The sequence below is a fragment of the Pseudophryne corroboree genome, chromosome 1, assembly GCF_028390025.1.
Source record: "Pseudophryne corroboree isolate aPseCor3 chromosome 1, aPseCor3.hap2, whole genome shotgun sequence".
NCBI classification, from domain to species: domain Eukaryota; kingdom Metazoa; phylum Chordata; class Amphibia; order Anura; family Myobatrachidae; genus Pseudophryne; species Pseudophryne corroboree.
In genome coordinates this window covers 717,837,966-717,857,677 of record NC_086444.1, presented here as the reverse complement: position 1 = coordinate 717,857,677, position 19,712 = coordinate 717,837,966, and the positions used below count along the sequence as shown (strand labels likewise).

The following is a 19,712-nucleotide window of genomic DNA, read 5'->3' as shown; positions in this document are numbered from 1 at the left end:
ATCCACCTGCGTTTTTTCACTTGAGACTTTTCCTGCAGGCTGGTGTGGATAAGAGCTTACGTCTGGGTTCGATTAAGGTTCAGATTTCAGCCCTCTCCATTTTCTTCCAGAAGAAATTGGCAGTATTGCCAGAAGTTCAGACTTTCTTGCAAGGGGTACTCCACATACAACCACCTTTTGTGGCGCCTACGGCACCCTGGGATTTGGATGTAGGGTTGGCATTTCTACAGTCCTCCTGGTCTGAACCTGTGATGACGGTAGAAGACAAGTACCTCACGTGGAAGACAGTGATGTTACTGGCCCTGGCTTCTGCTCGACAGAATTGGGGGCCTTATCTTGTAAAAGTTTGTACTTGGTCTTTTACGAGGACAGAGCGGAGCTCCGGATTAGACAGCAGTTCCTGCTGAATCAACCTATTGTGGTCCCGTCCAGTTCTGACGCTTTTGCTCCTCCGGAGGTATTGGATGCTATGCGTGCCTTGAAGATTTATGTTAAGCGCACAGTTCGGGTGAGAAAAATGGATTCCTTGTTCGTGCTCTATGATGCTCAGAAAAAGGGTTGCCCTGCTTCAAAGCAGTCCATTGCTCGTTGGATTCGGCTTACTATCCAACAGGCCTATGTGTCGGCAGCCTTACCTGTTCCTAAGTCTCTGAAGGCCCATTCTACAAGATCAGTGGGCTCTTCCTGGGCGGCTGCCCGTGGAGTCACGCCTTGCAACTATGCCGAGCTGCTACCTGGTCAAGGAAGAACACGTTTGTTAAATTCTACAAATTTGATACCCTGGCCAAAGAGGATACCCAGTTTGAGCAGGCGGTGCTGCAGCAGTGTCCGCATGTTCCCGCCCATTCTGGAAGCTTTGGGACGTCCCCACCGTACTAATTTCCCCCAATATCCCTTATGGATGCTAGAGAAAATAGGATTTAATACCTACCGGTAAATCCTTTTCTCAAAGTCAATAAGGGATATTGGGGGTCATTCCGACCCGATCGCTCGCTGCAGTTTATCGCAGCGATCGGGTTGGAACTACGCGTGCGCCGGCGCCGCTGTGTGCCGGCGCATGCCAGCTGTCGTTGCCTAGCGATCACCTCTGAGGCGGTAGCGGGGCGGGACGGCGGCATTAAGCCGCCGTTTGGGGGGGCGGGCTGTGGCGGCTGCGTGACGTCACACGCAGCCGCTGCGACCCAGGGCAGCGAGGAGGTTCTCCCGGCCAGCCGCAGGAGCTGCGCTGGCCGGGAGTAACTCCTGAAATGCAAAAGCATCACCACTTTGCGATGCTTTTGCATTTCTGCGGGGGGGGGGGGGCGGCACTGACGTGGGGCGGACTAGCCCTGTGCTGGGCGTCCCCCCACATGTCTGAGTGCCTGATCGTAGCTGTGCTACATTTAGCACAGATACGATCAACTCGAAATGACCCCCATTATGCGCCCGCCTCAGTGCGTGGATTTTTCTGCAGGTTCTTGTTCTATAGTTTCCTGTTCAGCTGTTGTTACCAGCCGTTGCTGGTTGTTGTATGTTTGTGGTGTGCTGGTGTGTAAATCTCACCACCTTTTTCTATTATCGTGTTCTTTCTGTCATATATGTCCTTTCTCCTTCGGGCACATTTTTACCTATAACTGCCTGTGGGAGGGGGCATAGAGGGGAGGAGCTAGCACACCCAGTTGAAGAAATTTAAAATGCGCTGGCTCCTTTGGACCCCGTCTATACCCCATCGTACTAGTTTCCCCCAATATCCCTTATGGACTACAAGAAAAGGATTTACCGGTAGGTGTTAAAATGCAATTTTCTCTAACGTCCTAGTGGATGCTGGGAACTCCGTAAGGACCATGGGGAATAGCGGGCTCCGAAGGAGGCTGGGCACTCTAGAAAGATTTATGACTACCTGGTGTGCACTGGCTCCTCCCACTATGACCCTCCTCCAAGCCTCCGTTAGATTTCGTGCCCGGCCGAGGTTGGATGCACACTAGGGGCTCTCCTGAGCCCTTAGAAAGAAAGTATAGATTTAGGTTTTTTATTTTCAGTGAGACCTGCTGGCAACAGGCTCACTGCAGCGAGGGACTAAGGGGGAGAAGAAGCGAACTCGCCTGCTTGCAGCCGGATTGGGCTTCTTAGGCTACTGGACACCATTAGCTCCAGAGGGATCGACCGCAGGCCCAGTCCTTGGTGTTCGGTCCCGGAGCCGCGCCGCCGTCCCCCTTACAGAGCCAGAAGCAAGAAGAGGTCCGGAAAAACGGCGGCAGAAGACATCAGTCTTCACCAAGGTAGCGCACAGCACTGCAGCTGTGCGCCATTGCTCCTCATGCACACTTCACACTCCGGTCACTGAGGGTGCAGGGCGCTGGGGGGGGGCGCCCTGAGCAGCAATAAAAACACCTTGGCTGGCAAAAATACCACAATATATAGCCCCAGAGGCTATATATGTGGTAAATACCCCTGCCAGAATCCAGGAAAAAGCGGGAGAATAGGCCGCGGAAAAGGGTAGGAGCTATCTCCCTCAGACACACTGGCGCCATTTCTCCTTCACAGATCCGCTGGAAGGAAGCTCCCTGGCTCTCCCCTGCAGTCTACACTTCAGAACAGGGTAAAAACAGAGAGGGGGGGCACTAAATTTAGGCGCAATATATATATATATATATATATATAATATAAAAAGCAGCTATAGGGGACATAACTCAGTTAGTCCCTGCATTATATAGCGCTCTGGTGTGTGCTGGCATACTCTCACTCTGTCCCCCCAAAGGGCTTTTGTGGGTCCTGTCCTCATTCGGAGCATTCCTTGTGTGTGTGCGGTGTGTCGGTACGGCTGTGTCGACATGTTTGATGAGGATAATGATGTGGAGGCGGAGCAGATGCCTTTAGAAGGGATGTCACCCCCTGCGGGGCAGACACCTGAGTGGATGGGCTTATGGAAAGTAATGAGTGCACGTATAGACTCCTTATATAAGAAAATTGACGACATGCCTAATGTGAGACAGCCGACTTCTCAGCTCGTGCCTGCCCAGGCGTCGCATGGGTCGTCAGGGGCTCTAAAACGCCCGCTACCACAAGCAGACCCAGATGTTGACACTGATACGGACACCAGTGTCGACGACGATGAGTCTAACCTAATGCCTACTAAGGCCATTCACTGCATGATTGAGGCAATGAAAGAGGTGTTACACATTTCTGATATAAGTACAGGTACCACTAAAAAGGGTATTATGTTTGGAGAGAAAAAACTACCCGTAGTTTTTCCCCCATCAGATGAATTAAATGAAGTGTGTGAAGAAGCGTGGGCTTTCCCTGATAAAAAATTGGTAATTCCTAAGAAGGTACTAATGGCGTTCCCTTTCCCACCAGAGGATAGGTCACGTTGGGAAACACCCCCTAGAGTGGATAAAGCGCTCACACGTTTGTCTAAAAAGGTGGCACTACCGTCTCCGGATACGGCCGCCCTCAAGGAACCTGCTGATAGAAAGCAGGAGGCGATCCTGAAGTCTGTGTATACACACACAGGCATTATACTTAGGCCAGCTATTGCGTCAGCTTGGATGTGCAGTGCTGCCGCTGCGTGGTCATATAAACTGTCAGAAAATATTGACACATTAGACAGAGACACGATCCTGTTAACCATAGACCATATAAAAGACTCAGTCTTATATATGAGAGATGCACAAAGGGAAATCTGCCGACTGGCATCTAAAGTAAGTGCATTGTCCATTTCTGCTAGGAGAGGCTTATGGACTCGCCAGTGGAGAGGAGATGCAGATTCAAAAAAGCACATGGAAGTGTTACCATATAAGGGTGAGGAATTATTTGGGGATGGTCTCTCGGACCTAGTTTCCATTTTACCCCATGTCCCCTCACAGCCTAAGAAGGCGCCGTTTTATCAGGTTCAGTCCTTTCGGACCCAGAAAAACAGGCGTGGAAAAGGCGGGTCCTTTCTGTCCAGAGGCAGAGGTAGGGGAAAAAGGCTGCAACAAACAGCAGGTTCCCAGGAGCAAAAGTCCTCCCCCGCTTCTTCTTCCAAGTCCGCCGCATGACGGTGGGGCTTCCCAGGCGGAGCCAGGTACGGTGGGGGGCCGCCTCAAGAATTTCAGCGATCAGTGGGCTCGCTCACAGGTGGATCCCTGGATCCTTCAAATAGTATCTCAGGGGTACAAACTGGAATTCGAGGCGTCTCCACCCCACCGGTTCCTAAAATCTGCCTTGCCGATTGCTCCCTCAGACAGGGAGGCGGTGCTAGCGGCAATTCACAAGCTGTATTCTCAGCAGGTGATAATCAAAGTACCCCTACTTCAACAAGGCCGGGGTTACTATTCCACACTATTTGTGGTACCGGACGGTTCGGTGAGACCCATTTTAAATTTGAAATCCTTGAACACATACATAAAAAAATTAAAGTTCAAGATGGAATCGCTCAGGGCGGTTATTGCGAGCCTGGACGAGGGGGATTACATGGTATCCTTGGACATCAAGGATGCTTACTTGCATGTCCCCATTTACCATCCTCATCAGGAGTACCTCAGATTTGTGGTACAGGATTGCCATTACCAATTCCAGACGCTGCCGTTTGGACTGTCCACGGCACCGAGGGTATTTACCAAGGTTATGGCGGAAATGATGATACTCCTTCGAAAAAAGGGAGTTTTAATTATCCCGTACTTGGACGATCTCCTAATAAAAGCGAGGTCCAAGGAACAGTTGTTGGTGGGAGTAGCACTATCTCAGGAGGTACTGCACCAGCACGGCTGGATTCTGAATATCCCAAAGTCACAGCTGGTTCCGACAACACGGCTACTGTTCCTGGGTATGATTCTGGATACAGTCCAGAAAAAAGTGTTTCTCCCGGAGGAGAAAGCCAGGGAGTTGTCATCTCTAGTCAGAGACCTCCTGAAACCAAAACAGGTATCAGTGCATCGCTGCACGCGGGTCCTGGGAAAGATGGTGGCTTCTTACGAAGCAATTCCCTTCGGCAGGTTCCATGCCAGAATCTTTCAGTGGGACCTGTTGGACCAGTGGTCCGGATCGCATCTTCAGATGCATCGCTTGATAACCCTGTTTCCAGGAACCAGGGTGTCGTTACTGTGGTGGCTGCAGAGTGCCCATCTTCTAGAGGGCCGCAGGTTCGGCATACAGGACTGGGTCCTGGTGACCACGGATGCCAGCCTTCGAGGCTGGGGGGCAGTCACACAGGGAAGAAACTTCCATTGACTATGGTCGAGTCAGGAGACTTCCCTTCACATAAATATTCTGGAACTAAGGGCCATCTACAATGCCCTAAGTCAAGCAAAATCCCTGCTCCTACACCAGCCGGTGCTGATCCAGTCAGACAACATCACGGCAGTCGCCCATGTAAATCGACAGGGCGGCACAAGAAGCAGGATGGCGATGGCGGAAGCCACAAGAATTCTCCGATGGGCGGAGAATCATGTACTAGCACTGTCAGCAGTGTTCATTCCGGGAGTGGACAACTGGGAAGCAGACTTCCTCAGCAGCCACGACCTCCACCCGGGAGAGTGGGGACTTCATCCAGAAGTCTTCCAGATGCTGGTAAACCGTTGGGAAAAACCACAGGTGGACATGATGGCGTCCCGCCTCAACAAAAAGTTAAAAAGATATTGCGCCAGGTCAAGGGACCCTCAGGCGATAGCTGTGGACGCTCTAGTGACACCGTGGGTGTACCAGTCGGTTTATGTGTTCCCTCCTCTGCCTCTCATACCAAAGGTATTGAGAATAATAAGAAAGCGAGGAGTAAACACCATTCTCGTGGTTCCGGATTGGCCAAGACGAGCGTGGTACCCGGAACTTCAAGAGATGCTCTGAGGACCCGTGGCCTCTACCGCTCAGACAGGACCTGCTACAACAGGGGCCCTGTCTGTTCCAAGACTTACCGCGGCTGCGTTTGACGGCATGGCGGTTGAACACCGGATCCTAAAGGAAAAGGGTATTCCGGAAGAAGTCATTCCTACGCTTATTAAGGCCAGGAAAGATGTTACGGCAAAGCATTATCACCGCATATGGCGGAAATATGTTGCATGGTGCGAGGCCAAAAAGGCCCCAACAGAGGAATTTCAACTAGGTCGATTTCTGCATTTCCTGCAAGCAGGAGTGAATATGGGCCTAAAACTAGGCTCCATTAAAGTACAGATCTCGGCTCTGTCGATTTTCTTTCAAAAAGAACTAGCTTCACTACCTGAAGTTCAGACATTTGTGAAAGGAGTGCTGCATATTCAGCCCCCATTTGTGCCTCCTGTGGCACCTTGGGATCTCAACTTGATGTTGAGTTTCTTAAAATCACATTGGTTTGAGCCACTAAAAACCGTGGATCTGAAATATCTCACGTGGAAAGTGGTCATGTTATTGGCCTTGGCTTCAGCCAGGCGAGTATCAGAATTGGCGGCTTTATCATGTAAAAGCCCTTATCTGATTTTCCATATGGATAGGGCAGAATTGAGGACTCGTCCCCAGTTTCTCCCTAAGGTGGTGTCAGCGTTTCACCTGAACCAGCCTATTATGGTGCCTGCGGCTACTAAGGATTTGGAGGACTCCAAGTTGCTAGACGTTGTCAGGGCCCTGAAAATATATGTTTCCAGGACGGCTGGAGTCAGAAAATCTGACTCGCTGTTTATCCTGTATGCACCCAACAAGCTGGGTGCTCCTGCTTCTGAGCAGTCTATTGCTCGCTGGATTTGTAGTACAATTCAGCTTGCACATTCTGTGGCAGGCATGCCACAGCCAAAATCTGTAAATGCCCATTGAGAATGTCGATTTAATTACCTTATTAAACACTTTAAGAGGTTAAGAGACTTGTTACGCTATTGGAGTATGTAGTACCGTAAGGGTACGCTCTTAGCGTAGCGGACGCTGTATCGGGAGCGAGCCGCTCGAGCGACACAAACGCTCGCGAGAATACGCTGTTGGTATCGGGCACACAATAGGTGAGCGACTACCGTAATGCTACGCTATTAGCGTAGCGGACGCTCGGGACCACGAGGAGATCACGAGCGGCGCAGACGCTCACTGGATAACAATCAGTAAAACTTGTATGTGACACACAGGAAAGATATTCTTACGCTGTAAACCTTGTATTAAAACACTGTAGCGATAGAACGCTGTTTAACCTTGTTAATATTAAAGCTGTTTGAGCGAAAGAGACGCTCCTATTACCCCTTGCAATATAATGAACACACGCTACCGTTAAGGGTCCAAAGCCTTTTACTAACAAGTCTTAAGTTATTTCAATAAGGGGAAACAGTTCACAAGTCATACACTACAAACTAACATATAAATCTAACAGAATATCTAGACAGAAATATACACTAATGTTACAATCTTAAACTAAACCGAAAGAGAGAGAGAATGTGGCAAATACAAACAAAGAGCAATGATTACAGAGAATTACTTACATACACACACTGGGAACGATCGCAGCGCAGCCTGGTACCAGACCCCAAGTTTGTCAATATGATAACCCTTTGTGGAGAGAGTCTGATCCCTATTCAGGCTGGCTGACCTTATATACACTGCACACAATACAGTACAATGGTCCCTATATTCTTATTGTTCATTGGACACAGGAATTCGGCTTCGCATTATAACAAAAGGTCATAGGTTGATTCATACAGGTGGGCTGTGACGATTTCCAACTGTTCAGGTGGGTGGGATACTGGGTTTCCCGCCGCATGACTAAATAGGAACAAATAACCGTAAATGGACATAAACTTCTTATGTCCATAACTATTCGCACGAGCGATTAATCCGCTCCAAACCAACACCGGAATATTGCTATTTAAATACTCTTCCGATGGGTACCAAACACCACTGTATGACCCCTGTTAGACCCTTCGTACAATACAAAGAGGGATCTCTCTGTTCAGGAACATGCTATGTTAACTAAACTTTCAGAATCTATCAAAGGGACCATGATCTACAAAATACATTATTCGTGAAAATATGTAACGAATGAGTCGCACGCTACGATTACATAAACTCTACCGTAAATACGCATACCGTGCGCCTGCGGGTGCCCGCGACTGTGAGTATGTGCACGTACGGGAGAGCGTACGCATGCGCAGCGCGGACCAGTATGAGGTGCAAATATGGCAGTGTGTGTAGAGATATTTTTCTGACTTTGACAGTCCACCCTTTGGCAGTCAATAATAACTGCCACCTTCTAAAACATTTCAAAAGGAGAAAAAATATATGTCAGGGGTTAATTCATTTCCATGGTTGGGTAAGGGAGGAGAGAGGAGTAGGTGTGAGGAGGGTATGACCTAGTGAGATAGCAGAAGCATGTATGTATGAGTCCATGTTTGGGGGGTCATGTATCATCGTGCCGTACGTGTTGTAAATCAAGCTTCGAGGTATTGCGAAGTATACATTTGAATTCCTTCTCATCCCGTATTAAGGATCTGTGGATGGGCTGTCAAACTCTACCGAGCTCATTTCGGCTTTCAGTTGTAACAAAATGGGGAAGCACATTTTAGTTGATGATACATGAATAGGGGAGGTATGTGGTTGCTGATATCTGTGCCTGTATTCCCTATCGACTATGTGTGTCATTACCTGAGGGTTGTAGAGATGAAGATAAAGAACACTTATGGAAAATGCAGTGGTATTCTATGTCAGGTTAATGTACATCTGTCGGTCGAAGTTTTGTTCGGTATCAGTTGAAAGTCGTCTTCTTTGCGCTGTTTTGCTCATTAGGCGTGAGCAATAAGCTTTGTCAATGCCATCAGATTTACAAAAAAATGTTGGGCTAGCGTAAGTTTAAGAATTCTAGGGAAACTGGGGATCCATGGCAAAGTTCATCAAATGTCCGTTTCTCAAGTGGTCAAAACTTCTTCTTTGGTCAATCCGTTGTCTGTATAGCGTCTCGTCAACTTCCTCGTCCAAGGGGGTCTTTTTATCTTGGAGAAAAGCAGAAAAACAGGTGAAAGAAACGGACCGTATAATCGCATTTTCATCACTTCTTCATTGTTTCTATCGTTGGGTCGTAAATCAAATCCAGGTTAATTACAGTTTCCTCACTCCTCAAACTCATCACTCTGGTACTTTGTTTGCACCTCATTAAAGCCTGCCCGCATCTAAATATCAATCCAATCGATATAACGACACCTAAGATACATAGGAGAAACTTCCCAACATCCATTATGACTCCTTGAGCCCAGTCTCCTAAACCAGAGAACCAATTTCGCGGGTTCAACCATGACACCCAACCAGTCAGCTCATTACCTACAGCAGCAAGAGTGAGATTGTGTTTTCGGCGAAATTCCCACTTCAATTGGAGAATATCGTCCATCTTTTGGTCTATGACCTCGACCGGATCCTCGGTGCTATTCGTAATATATGTGCAACATTTCACGCCGTATTGTGTTGCCAGTGTGACACAATATCCGCCTGTTACTGCTGTGAGGTAATTAAGAACCATTCTATGCTGGACTAGTTCTGTTTTGTAAGCTTGAAGTTCCCTTCCAGTATACCTAAATGTGTCATCATACATTTCAGTGATATTATCTAACAAATTGGCGAGCGCAGAAATGTATTTATAATTCAGCACTCCTCTAGCAGTGCGGGTGAAATCTAACGCGATTAAGAATTGAATCCCGGTGGATTCACTTATCAGATCAGAGGCCGGATGCTCTGTCTTCTCTATCAGGTGCCTTTTAACAACGTGCTCGTAATGGGTGTGAGTATAAGGAGCTTGGGCACCACGGTGTATGTCTTTCATTTTGTCATGTGATACAGTCATTACTTCAGGCAGTACTTTTCCAATATAACACAATCCTTCAGAGTTTGGGGCAAGCCACTTGTACGCCTTTCTCCCGCATATGAAATATGCATCATCGGGGAGAACATATGGGACGGAGTAGGACATAACCATATTACACACCTTCCATGTGAAATCTCCTAACCCTAATTCTTCCATCTGCTTAGTACACGTATCAGGTTGTACGATATGTGCACAGTATCCTGGTGATACCTCTCCAACTTTAGTAATCCTATTTCCTAAGGTATACCTATACCGGAAAGATTTTCCTCTACTGGCTATGTGGCGTACAAGCTCTGTATCTGTAGGCATTCTATCTGCTCGGTGTGAAAAGGTCATGGTTTGATTACTCCATGACACTTCCCAATTTCCCGGCTTTCGGGGATTGGAGATGTTAAAACATAATAGGGGTCTATCCACATGATATTGGTGGAGCTTCAAACTAGGAGGGCTGGAGATATTAAACCTCTTGTCCACCGGTCTCCCACCACTTAACTCAAGTACCTCCCCTAACGTTAAAGGAAATGGTACTAGCCCTGATTTTCTGTGACCTTGAGGTACTTGAGAGCATACCCAACAATCTGTTTTATTAAGCACACTACCCACTAAAGAGTGTTAGTCACTCAATGGATGCCGGTCCGTATGGATATTAAAACTGGATTGGCATTTCTTAATGCACCCATCCTCAACTACGTTGTTACAGAGCCTACAGATACAGTTTTCTTCAGCTAACAATCCTTAAAGGAAAATGTTTACAGATAACATGGCTGTTAGATCGTTTCCGGTACTCGCCTTTGCTTGGTGATTGGGTTGTTATTGGAAATTTACACCTCCATCTTTATCATCAGGACCTTTCTGGATCTCGACCTCACTGATACTCTCACCGAAACAGACTGCTCTGGTCAACATCATGGTCAACAGGAAAATCCATATCACAGTCTCTTGGGGCAAGTCCATCTTACAGGAGGAGAAAAGAAGAAATTTGTAATGGGGGTACAAAAAAAACAGTTTGAGGGGGAGAGAAACTTGTTACGATAATTAAGTTCTCTGGTCTTGTTGTTCTTCTTGTTCTGCTGTCATCTCAAAAAGGTGCTGTCTTTCAGTCTTCCAAACGAACATTCCGATGATGCAATATTCTTTCCAAATCAGCGATCTCTCTGTAAGGAGCAAAAATCTTGCATTACCATGTGTCTAACTGATGTGTGACATACCATCTTTAAATCATGAAAACATGTGAAAGAAGAGAGAAAACATCAAAAAAAAACAAACGAGAGAGAGAACAATTTATGTGCATGTGTATATTACTTGAATCAACAATAACCATCAATAGGAAAAGAGAAAAAAAAACATTTTTCAAACATTTTAAAACATTGTCAGATCATCAGGCTGTCATATCTACATGTCTAATGGTTTCCTTGCGCAGTCCCTCCCCCCAGCACTTCCATATTCCATTGTCTGTATCTGGCCAGAATACATTGGTGCGGATAGGTCATGCTGGGGTTTGGTAGACTTCTGCAAAGACCAAGTATATATGCAATGTTTGAATCCTACCAATAATCGTCAGAGGTGGGGAGAGAGAAAAAGAAAACATTTCACAGATACATTTACAACGTTTCACCCGGTCATTCCTGTGTCTTCAGGGAATGACCTCCCAATTTTATTAACTGTTACCTCAGGCTTACCATCAGTCCTAATGATCACCTTTCCTGACTGCATGTTACAGGTGCGGCCTATGTGATCCCTGATTATAATTTGGGGTGTTATTTCCCTGCTCATATCTTTGTCTAGGGGGTTTACATGAATTTGGTCTACTTCTTGGTCTACAATCTCTTGCAAAATGACCTTCCTTCTGGCAATTATAACACCTTTTCACCTTGGACTTACCCACAGGGATCTGAGGCTTCTTTGCTTCCCCGTGTTTGATGCTGTTTTGCTCATGCCCAACAGCAGAGTCCCTTAATGCAGTTACTGATTTATCTCTCCAGTATGGATTGGTGGTCTGTATCCTTGCTCTCAACACTTCCTTTAAACCAAGCATTAGCACAGATACTGCTACTTCTCTGTGTGGTGCACTTGTTTCGATGTTTTCTATACCCGTATACCTAGTCATGTCCTGCAATGCCCGATGGAAATAATTAGAAGTACTTTCCCCTTCGTTTTGTCTTATGGAGAAGATTTTGTTCCACTCGACAATGGCTGGGAAATATACTTCTAACTGTCGGTTGATCTGCTTAATACATTCCTGATTGTTTTCCTCCGTATAAGGTACTTCCGTGTCTAATTTACAATCAGCAATAAATTTCGCAGGGTCAACACTGGAGGGCAAACATGCCCTCAGCACTGTCCGCCAATCTTTGTTGGGGGGTTCTGTGGAGTTTCCTAGTTCTTTAATAAATCTCTGACATGAAACTAGATCTTCCCTGGGATCAGGGAATTCAGACATGATTAATCTCAATTCTGTCCGGGACCATGGATGGCGCATTGCACGGTCCTTGACGGGAGTGATTCCCTGATCGTCAGTCTTCCCATTGGGGACTGTGATCACCCTGACAGGACTAAATTCAATCATATCATCTTGTGTTGGTTCTTCAATATGAGGTACATTTGTTTGTGCATGATATATAACATTGTACGTACCTGTGGACACGACCTCACCTGACCCTCCGTTAGGGGGTTTGATTATTGCCTTTACCGATTTGGTCGCGTCCACCTGGATGTCTTGTGTGATGGCTGCTGGAAGAGGTGCCGACATCGTTCTGGGCTCACTTTCTTGCTGATAATCCTGAGGGAAGTTTAACATGGGGTGCGACTTGCACAGGTTAACATTTGTACATTTAACACTTTCATTTTCATAAACATTATTACATTTTACACTTTCATTCTTAACACAGTTACTAAGTGCATTTTTATCGTACACCAGTGTGTCATTCTCTGCAACCACCTTCTCTTTCATTGCCACATTCCTCTCACCAAGGTGAGAGTCAGCTGTATGAGCTAGCTCTCCTTGTATTTCACTTTCCCGTTGCCATAACTGTAAACAATCATTTTGTCTAATCCTCTGCTTAGCAGATTTTATTAGACCTATCCTTTTTCGTGGGTTCTGCAATACCTCAGGGTTCAGACTGCCTACCCGGGGAGACTGTTCCCCATCATCCTCTGTCATACGTTCCCATTCGTTGCATAATACCTGATACCTGGCGGACCCTTTGGGCCAGCAACTACCAACGTGAACCCTTGTTGGACGTCCCTTCTTTGAGCAACTGGCCCCCATCGTTTGTAGATATTGCTGTCTTAGCTAATTCTGACAAACAGACCAAATTGCCCGCGGTAAGGTGACGGTGAAAGTTTAACCAGTGCTTTCACTCACTCTGCGCCCCAATTGGCCTATCCAATCCGTGGGATCTTTTGTAACCTCTATTTACTGGGGCGCGATCCCTCCCCAGCAAGTATTGGTCGTTAGAGATTTGCTTAGTGAACAGCGAAACTCCCTTAAAATAACAAAAACCTACACAAATCACGTTAGAATGTACAAATAGCGTTTATGATCCCACAATAAATTGTTGATGGGTACCAAGGTAACAAACTAATGCACACAATTACGTGCGGTCCAGTCGCACAGCGCATAAATAACTAAATATTTATACGCTTTACGACCAATGGAATCGGTTGTTTAGGCTGCGAAACCTTCAGCCGGAGCTTTACCTTGACTATATGGGTACTACGCAAAACCCTCCCCGGGGCTGCGCTTTAATACCTCGCAGTCCTTTTGTCTGCGGAAACTACTTGCTCCTTTACCTTATATAATGTTAACGCGGGCAAGCCAGTCCCACGCCACCAAGTGTCCACTCACCTGATGTGGTCTCCGACGGGATCCCGATTTGTGGGTTCACAAAAAACAATACCTTAAGTTCCACACTCACTCCTTTCCAATCAAATACACTTTTAATCTTTCTGTACAGAAATTCCTTTCATACAGGTAGGAGTCCAATCCCTGGGTTTGCAGTAGAAAAAGGTTTTCTTTTCACTAATACTTTTAGTAAACTGAACTGAACAACTGTGTGCTATTTACCAGGTGGCTATACTATACCGCCCACCCTAAACAAGGTTATTGTGTGATTTGAGTCTCAATGGGCGTATGCGTACGTTCCGTTGCGTAAAACACGCCACGTGCGTATGCCTTTGCGTCACGTACGTGCTTTTGCACGTTGTCCGAGACACTTATGCACAGAGTGCAGATACGCCCACAGCGACACAATCAACACGCTTCTATCAATGTAAACAATACTCAACAGAAATCGCTTACCGTACACCACACAGTATTTGCTATGCTGTGTGTGTGTTCTTTACACTTATACCCTTAACAATTTTCCTTTGTAATCTTAACTAAATAGCACCAGATTCCTCAGCACGTGTCTAATAATCAATTCTAATGGCACCAAGAAAGTGAGTTACAACAATGTAGATGCATGCGTGCATGCGTGTGTGCGTATGCAAAAGCAGAAATAAACAGTTTTAAAAGATACTAGCGTATTGTTCTTACCTCCGGTTCCGGATTCCACCCCAGCACTCCTACAGCATAGCGAAACAGACGCTTATCTAGTCAGCACTACTGTATCCCTCACCACCAATACGGATACGAAAGGATACTGCGTTCCCGCCCTTTGCTGACAGATAAAGTCTGTTTTAGCTAGTGCGGATGGATGTGTGGAGGGAGGACGAGGCCCCAATTGAGAATGTCGATTTAATTACCTTATTAAACACTCTAAGAGGTTAAGAGACTTGTTACGCTATTGGAGTATGTAGTACCGTAAGGGTACGCTCTTAGCGTAGCGGACGCTGTATCGGGAGCGAGCCGCTCGAGCGACACAAACGCTCGCGAGAATACGCTGTTGGTATCGGGCACACAATAGGTGAGCGACTACCGTAATGCTACGCTATTAGCGTAGCGGACGCTCGGGACCACGAGGAGATCACGAGCGGCGCAGACGCTCACTGGATAACAATCAGTAAAACTTGTATGTGACACACAGGAAAGATATTCTTACGCTGTAAACCTTGTATTAAAACACTGTAGCGATAGAACGCTGTTTAACCTTGTTAATATTAAAGCTGTTTGAGCGAAAGAGACGCTCCTATTACCCCTTGCAATATAATGAACACACGCTACCGTTAAGGGTCCAAAGCCTTTTACTAACAAGTCTTAAGTTATTTCAATAAGGGGAAACAGTTCACAAGTCATACACTACAAACTAACATATAAATCTAACAGAATATCTAGACAGAAATATACACTAATGTTACAATCTTAAACTAAACCGAAAGAGAGAGAGAATGTGGCAAATACAAACAAAGAGCAATGATTACAGAGAATTACTTACATACACACACTGGGAATGATCGCAGCGCAGCCTGGTACCAGACCCCAAGTTTGTCAATATGATAACCCTTTGTGGAGAGAGTCTGATCCCTATTCAGGCTGGCTGACCTTATATACACTGCACACAATACAGTACAATGGTCCCTATATTCTTATTGTTCATTGGACACAGGAATTCGGCTTCGCATTATAACAAAAGGTCATAGGTTGATTCATACAGGTGGGCTGTGACGATTTCCAACTGTTCAGGTGGGTGGGATACTGGGTTTCCCGCCGCATGACTAAATAGGAACAAATAATAGTAAATGGACATAAACTTCTTATGTCCATAACTATTCGCACGAGCGATTAATCCGCTCCAAACCAACACCGGAATATTGCTATTTAAATACTCTTCCGATGGGTACCAAACACCACTGTATGACCCCTGTTAGACCCTTCGTACAATACAAAGAGGGATCTCTCTGTTCAGGAACATGCTATGTTAACTAAACTTTCAGAATCTATCAAAGGGACCATGATCTACAAAATACATTATTCGTGAAAATATGTAACGAATGAGTCGCACGCTACGATTACATAAACTCTACCGTAAATACGCATACCGTGCGCCTGCGGGTGCCCGCGACTGTGAGTATGTGCACGTACGGGAGAGCGTACGCATGCGCAGCGCGGACCAGTATGAGGTGCAAATATGGCAGTGTGTGTAGAGATATTTTTCTGACTTTGACACCATTCCACAAGGAAGGTGGGCTCATCTTGGGCGGCTGCCCAAGGGGTCTCGGCTTTACAACTTTGCCGAGCAGCTACTTGGTCAGGGGCAAACACATTTGCAAAATTCTACAAATTTGATACCCTGGCTGAGGAGGACCTGGAGTTCTCTCATTCGGTGCTACAGAGTCATCCGCACTCTCCCGCCCGTTTGGGAGCTTTGGTATAATCCCCATGGTCCTTACGGAGTTCCCAGCATCCACTAGGACGTTAGAGAAAATAAGAATTTACTCACCGGTAATTCTATTTCTCGTAGTCCGTAGTGGATGCTGGGCGCCCATCCCAAGTGCGGATTGTCTGCAATACTTGTAAATAGTTATTGTTAACTAAAGGGTTATTGTTGAGCCATCTGTTGAGAGGCTCAGTTGTTTTCATACTGTCAAACTGGATATAGTATCACGAGTTGTACGGTGTGATTGGTGTGGCTGGTAAGAGTCTTACCCGGGATTCTAAATCCTTCCTTATTATGTCTGCTCGTCCGGGCACGGTGTCCTAACTGAGGCTTGGAGGAGGGTCATAGTGGGAGGAGCCAGTGCACACCAGGTAGTCATAAATCTTTCTAGAGTGCCCAGCCTCCTTCGGAGCCCGCTATTCCCCATGGTCCTTACGGAGTTCCCAGCATCCACTACGGACTACGAGAAATAGAATTACCGGTGAGTAAATTCTTATTTTTTTGTTTTGTTTTTTTAAAGAGCATAAAAATACATAGAAATGCTATGTAATAACAAGAAGTACTAGTTCAGGGAGTCATACCCTGAAAGATAGTCCCTCCCTGAAACCAGAGCAACTTGTTCCTTTTTTTCAGAAGTACAATAGATACAAATATTCTCTACCCAGTGTACTGCAGACATTGCACAACGAGTGAATATAAACCTTGGCAGTAACCTCTCCATAGTTACAAGTTTCCTACCATTGTAATAAACGATTTCGGTATGTAATACCAACAGCGGCAATCCAACACTGAAGATCCCGACACCGGATTGGTAACAGTCAAAAAGTAGTAACGCTCAGAAAAGAGGAGGAAAGATGCTTTTTGCAGTGTCACGCTTCCTCCATGCCCACTTGACCTCTCTCTAGTGACCGTTTGCAGAGGGAGTTGTCAAGTATGACACAATGCTGCAGATGCTGACTCTTCATTTTATAGACCGGGGGTTCCAACTCTTTTCACCATGTAGCCCAGCTGGCTTTTGGTCTTGCATGTCACAGCCTAGTGGGGATCATAGCGGAGCAATGTTTTTTAAACCAAAGAAAGGTCAATAAATACCACAACTTAGTTAAAGTTAATGTATTTAATAGAATTCTGTTTCTCATTAGAAAAATTGCAGGCATCTGCGAATTTAGTTTAAATACATGTTTTAAGAATGGAATTGCAGAAGAGGAGGTATTGGGAAAACATGTTCTTCCTGGACAGCAGCTTATATTGCTAGTGAGCACATGTATTTTTAGCCTGTGCATCAGTTACCAAACCCATGTTGCACTGTCATATCATATACAACCTTCTGCTGCACTGTGAGGCCATATGCTGGACAGCCCCATCACTCTTGGCTTGTCTTGCTTACATTATGGCTAAGAAGTTTGCAGCTGTCAGGGAAAACGCAGAGACACTTGAGAATTGTCGCTGCAGTACACACAGGAGGAGGTCTGTTTCAGAGGGGAGGAGCAGTGAGAAAGTGGGCGAGCGAGGGGGCTGGCAGAGCACAGAGGAGGTGGTCTGTTAAGAAAAAAAGATGAGATTTGGATAGTCTCTTTGGCCTACCATTTGGAAACCTGTTTTATAGAAAAAAAAAAACCAACAACTGCTAGCTTATTTGGAGGTGGCTGATTTTACCCATTGTTTTTTTTTTTTTTGGGGGGGGGGGGGGATTGGTTGTGGTTGTTTTTTTTAGAATGTGAGTCTATTATACATTTTATCTTAGAAAGGTAGCAATGCCTTGATATGAATGACATAGTAATATTATTTGTTGTCTTTAGGATGCTCTTACCTCTACGAGTGGCTTTTTAAAAAGTGAAAAGTTCTTTAAAATACACACTTCCTGTAGAATAACTTAATAATTCAGTAGCTTGAGAGACATGGTGTTAGTATATATATATATATATATATATTTAAAATATTAATGTGCCAAGATATCTATATATTTTCTTTAGGAAACCATTTAATAAAAGGGGTACTGATATATTGAAGTTGCTCACCGTATTTATAGACCGAGACCTGGTTTTATGACCAATATGAATGTCAGTGACCGTTAAGTTAAATGATATTTTTCTGTTCTCTCCTAGGAGTCTGTCTCCGTCCTCAACCTCTTCACCAGAATACGATAAAAACAAAAATAAATCTCCATTGTTCTTCACTGGGCGTGAATTAAATGACTGCTCTTTTTTTTACCCAGCAGAGAGACTGCGAATGCTCTGGACACAGTGCCGTGATTCTTTAAAAGACTGTATAGGGATGGGAGGCATTAAACAGCAGTGTTCTATCTGTATATTATTTTCCATCAATGTTAGGGGAGTAAGATGGAACCACAAATTGTCTGTATACTGGCAAGTGGGTATAAACAACCCTACTAACCATGTTCTATAGATATGTATGTAAGTGTATGTATATAAATAACTATGTATATCTTATAATTTTGGGATTAACCCCTTGAGCAATGAGATGCAGTATTCTCTAGTAGCCAGAGAGAGAAACAGAGAGACCCCAATCCCTATTTTAGACTTTTCGGGACCATGCTCTGTTTCATAGAAGTACAGATAATCCACATATCAAGTAGTCCTGTTTGCATGCAGAGCAGTTCACATACTGTTATGTAATGAACACAAATTATGTGTGTATGTGTGTGTATATATATATATATATATATATATATATATATATACACACGCGCGCGCGCACACACACCACACACACTTATCTACAGCTAAACTTGCAACTTTTCACCTGACTTTTTATTTGTGAATATGTATGTGCTTAATCTGAGAGTTGAGGGGAGGGAGGGGTAATATGGATTTATATTTTACAAATGTGTGAATGAAAGATTGGTCTTCTCATTGTTGCAAAATGTTTGTTTAATGCTGTGCAGTTACTTTTTATGAGTGATGTTATGTATTTTTAATGTTAATTTAATCTCATTTTCAAGATCGATCAGCAGTATAGCCTGGTCATTCCCTTCCATTTTTGTTGCATTTTTTTGCACGACTGAGGAATTTAGGGGAAGGAAAAAAAAGTCTATTTGCTCAAGGAAAGCACTTAATCTTTGATTACTAGAATGCCCTCACTAGGGATTTCAACCTTAACCTGTAAATTGGTTAGTTCAGGTTGTGTGGGGATGTTTTGCTCAATGTTGAAGCTGGAATCCTCTGTATTCTCCCCAGAGGTGGGGCATGTCATCACTTCTTTGTTTTTAAAGAAAAAAAAAAAACCATTTTGATGTTGAAAAATGACTGAGCCTATTTATTTTTGTGACTGACATATTTTATGTAAGACTGATTTGTAGCGCTGTTTGTATGTACACAAGTCTTATTGAGTCCGTAATCCTTGAATTACTTAATACCTGTAATTCTTGCACTATGCTACATCAAGTTGCATATGACTTGATATTTAACGAATATCAAGAAGACCATTTACTACATATTTGTGCGTGTGTCATATTTGTTTTACTACTGGATGAAGGTGTGTAGGTTTAGTGGCCCTTTAAATTAAACAACCAACATTTTTCAATTTGTTTATCACTTCCAGTTTAGACCACAGAGACTTGTGGGTTTTACACATGTCAAAGCTCAATTCATTTAGGCACGACTAAGTGTGGCTATATGACCCAT

The 19,712-nt window shown here is 44.9% G+C and overlaps 1 protein-coding gene across 3 annotated transcripts in view; it reads left to right on the top strand.

The window, feature by feature from the left end:
* The window catches only part of FZR1 (fizzy and cell division cycle 20 related 1), a 366,770-nt gene extending 347,439 nt beyond the window's left edge, over positions 1-19,331 (top strand). For all 3 annotated transcript variants that reach the window (XM_063915431.1, XM_063915413.1, XM_063915422.1), the window contains one exon: positions 18,174-19,331. In XM_063915431.1, the coding sequence (XP_063771501.1) occupies positions 18,174-18,215 (42 nt within the window). In that variant the 3' untranslated portion in view covers positions 18,216-19,331. The remainder of the gene's footprint in view (positions 1-18,173) is intronic.
* Positions 19,332-19,712: the final 381 nt, after the last annotated feature.